At 57.4% G+C, this 3778-nt stretch overlaps 1 protein-coding gene across 1 annotated transcript in view; it reads left to right on the top strand.

Annotated features, from left to right (window-relative positions):
* Positions 1-3639, top strand: part of CCDC157 (coiled-coil domain containing 157) — a gene marked incomplete at both ends in the record, with an annotated part of 4129 nt that extends 490 nt beyond the window's left edge. The window contains 4 exons of the mRNA XM_009698358.1: positions 559-730; positions 2024-2732; positions 3037-3114; positions 3449-3639. Coding sequence (XP_009696660.1) covers positions 559-730; positions 2024-2732; positions 3037-3114; positions 3449-3639 — 1150 coding nt within the window. The remainder of the gene's footprint in view (positions 1-558; positions 731-2023; positions 2733-3036; positions 3115-3448) is intronic.
* Positions 3640-3778: the final 139 nt, after the last annotated feature.

The raw sequence follows: 3778 nt of genomic DNA, 5'->3' as shown, positions 1-3778 counted from the left end.
AGCCCCCTGCCCTGCCTGGGAGCCGAGGGCACCTGGGCAGACAGGGGCGGGCTCCTTAAATTGCCTGCCAAAACCTCGGAAACACTCAGACACAGCTGCATCTACAGACCTGGGAGGCAAAGCCACCTTTTGCAATCTGGGTGAAATAAATATGACTCTGTTTTAAAAGACGAGCCATTCCTGCAGAGCTGTTAGCCCTGACAATTAGGGTTTGATATTGGAAGTGTGGGTGCCCCAAGTCTTTTGGGAGAGCTTAATTACAGCCTCTCGGAAGTGGCTGGCTGCAAGTGGTGTGCATGGCCTGCATCCCGGCAGCTGCAGGAGGATTTTCATCCCACCAAATACTGCTCCGTGGGGTGACTCAGGCCGGGGGGGGTCACAGGAGCACCGATACCCACGCTCCTTTGCCAAACTCACTTTGCCCAGGGGATAGGGAGGGGGGACAACGTCCTTGCCTTGGTGCTGGCCCTTCAGGCTGACTGCACTCTCAAACAGCAAGGGCCCTTTCTGCATTACAAATACTGCGTTGCTGTAAGCTGTGTTCCGTTTCTGTTGAAGACTGCTGCTGCTGCTTCAGAGCTTCACGGGCTACACAGAAAACCTGCTCAGTGAGCACGCCATCCCCCCGGCACAGTCAGTGGGACCCTGCATGTCCGCAGGACTGACGGTGAGGAGGTACTGGTGCAGCATGCTGAAACTGGGGGCCTTCTACCAGCAGCTCCTGGCTGAGGTGGGACATTTGGGGGCCCTGATGCCCCACGAGCTGAGCGTAGGGGTCATGGAAATGGTCCAGTCATGCCCCATGATTTGGACCATGCTGAGGTCACGGTCCTTCTCTGGGATGCCCCGTGACACGCACGGTGGCCACGCCAGATGTGCTCCCAGCTCACGATCCTCCAAGTGCTGACCCATGTGTCAGACAGGACACATCTGTCCCGCACTGTCCCCTCCCGGCCTGAGTCCCTTCCCTCCTCTAACCACCGCTCCCGGCCATGCCGCTGGATCCATCCTCCTCCAGGCCTCCACCAGGATCTCAGGATGGCTGAACTCAGCTGCCTTTATTGCTTGGAAAAATATTCTCCTCCTGCCAACATGCTGCCTCTGCAGCTCTGCCAACCCCACTGTTTGTGGGGCTGAGCTGGCTCAAATCAGTGAAATAATTTGTGGTAAAAACAGTACGCCTCTCCCCTGCATATATATATTTTTTTTTTCCCCCTCAAAATGGTTCTTCTCATGGAAAAGTCTCACAATAATTCACCTGGCATAACCAGAAAACGGTGCAGGAGGGATGAAAGAAGGGACAGTCACAAGAAAGAGGCTGTAGTGAGGGGGGTGTTGGTCTCTCCTCCCAAGTAACAAGCGACAGGACAAGAGGAAACAGCCTGAAGTTGCGCCAGGGGAGGTTTGGGTTGGATATTAGGAAGAATTTCTTCACCCAAAGGGTTGTCCGGCGCTGGCACAAGCTGCCCAGGGAAGTGGTGGAGTCCCCATCCCTGCAGGTATTTAAAAGCCGTGTGGATGTGGTGCTGAGGGACAGGGCTTAGTGATGGGCTTGGCAGTGCCAGGTTAACGGTTGGACTCCATGACCTTAAAGGTCTTTTCCACCCTAAATGGTTCTGTGATTCTGTTCTACAAGAGGAGGAGCCGGGGAGCAGGTTTCACTGTTGAGGCTTCCTGTTGTGAAACCCCAGCTCTGCTAAAGTAGCGGCGCCTGGAGAGCTGCCTGGCAGCTTGTAAAAATTCAGTTCCCCTGTACCCTGCATCAGGGAGTGGGAAGCAAATTCATTTTGCTTGTTAGCCACATGCTGTGGTTGTAATGGAGCACCCGAGCGCTCAGTAGCTGTCCTCCTCCAAGCTCTGGGAACTTCTTGCCTCCCAAGAGGAGGGCTTGCCGCCCTCATCGCCCCTTGGCTGCCCTGATGTCCAGTCCCCACGCGTCACACCTCTGTATTTGGGCTCTTAGGGATCATCTGCAGCTGACTCTGATCGTGGCCCCATTTTTGTTCTGTGCTCTCTCCACCAGAAGAAGGCTTGCAGGAGGGAGAGCCCCACGCTGCAATCCACTCCCCAGGCTGGGAAACCTGAGGAGGAGTGCCTGAAACACAGCTTGCCTGACGTTTTGGAGTTAAGAACTTCCACAGGAGTTGCCCGGTCCACTTCTCTCTGCCCGTCATCGAGTGTCCGTGCCCCAGACAGCGATGCCTCAGGCAGCTCCCTGCCCAGGGCTCCCCACAGCGTGGCCAAGAGCAGCCACAGCATCCCCACGCAGACGACTGGGTTGTCTCTGGGACCCTGTGACACCTGTGCCGGTGCCCAGGCCAGCCTCCACGAGGTCAGCAAAGCCATCACCAGCATCTGCCAGAGCCAGAACATCCCCTCGGCTCTCAGCAGGTTCCAGGAGATGGTGGAGGAGGCCACAGGGAGAAACACCCTCTCTGCAACGGACATGAGCTACTGGGCCTCGGAGCAGAGCAAGGACCTCTCCCGCATCAGCAAACACCTCCAGATGCTGCTGCAGCACGTCGACCCTCTGAAGTCCGAGCTGGAAGAGTCGGAGAAACAGAAGGATGAGCTGCAGAAACAGGTTGAGGACTTTTCCCAGTTGCTTCAGGTGGAGAAGGAGACCCACGCACAGCAGAGGAAGGAGGCTGAGAAGAACCTGGAAGTAAAGAACAAAGAGTATTTAGAGGCTGTAGCCAGGCTGGAGCAGGACAAGGATGACCTACGGAGAGGTACAGTGCTGTTCCAAGCATCCCCTCCCAGGCCTGTGGGTATTTGCAGGAGGAGCATGGAATCCATAGCCAAATCTTGGTCCCGCTACCATGAACAGGGCTTTTGCCACCAATTTTGGTAAGCACCGGGGTTGTCCCCCGCTCTGAGACTAACCCCAGACAGCAGGAGCTGGTTGTCCACGTCCTCTCGCTGCCTCTTCCCTGCTGAAGCACAGCACGATACAATTACTGGATGAAAAATGCTTTGGTGCGTAAAGTTTTTTTGAGGAGCTGCTTAATTAGTAGAGCTTTTGTGCTGATTTAGGGGCTGCTCTGCTGGAGGAGCGATTCTCCGCCTTAAAGGAAGAGCTGGCTGCGAAGCAGGCTGCTGTGCAGGAGCTGGGTAAGGACCCCTGGGGCTGACACGTCTCCCCCCAGCCTTGCTCTGATCTCAGGGGTGTTTTACGCCCACGTAGCACCCGGGTCCCCTAGAATCGGTCGGGTGTAGCACTACTGGGAACGGGCAGAGCACAAGCCTCCTTCGTAGCAGTGTCCGAACATCACCCAGTGCCAGAGTGGGCTTGTGCTGGTGGAGATTGAGGGGGTCGCAGCCCTCCCATCAGACCTGCCTCCCCCTTGCCAGGGCCTGTGGAGGGCACGGGGCCCCTGAAGGCCCCTTCTCTGTGAGCTTCTCCCCCTCCTGCCCAGCCTGGGTCAGAAGTGCTGTGTCTCCCCAGAGGTCACCAAGACGACCTTGCTGGAGGAGATGAGGACCACGATGGTGGCCAGGAGCCAGCTGCTGGAGCTGGAGGAGAAGGTGCAGCTGCTCACAGATCAGCGGGAGAGCCTGCACCAGGAGCTGAGCACCACCACCACCCAGCTGGAGAAGGAGAAGGCCACAGTGGAGAGCATGCTGAGGCACCAGGAGGTACGGCCAGACCTGCTCTGCAGCCCCACAGCACGCCGTGGGAGTGGGCTGAGCGCGTGGGTGCTGCTGCCCGGTGCAAGGGCCGTGGTGAGTGGGTGCAGCAGCCCGACGCAGGCTCGCCCACCCTGTGCAGTCCCTG

The sequence above is a fragment of the Cariama cristata genome, unplaced genomic scaffold (assembly GCF_000690535.1).
Source record: "Cariama cristata isolate BGI_N322 unplaced genomic scaffold, ASM69053v1 scaffold29864, whole genome shotgun sequence".
Classification (NCBI taxonomy): Eukaryota; Metazoa; Chordata; class Aves; order Cariamiformes; family Cariamidae; genus Cariama; species Cariama cristata.
This window is presented reverse-complemented; position numbering and strand designations above follow the sequence as displayed.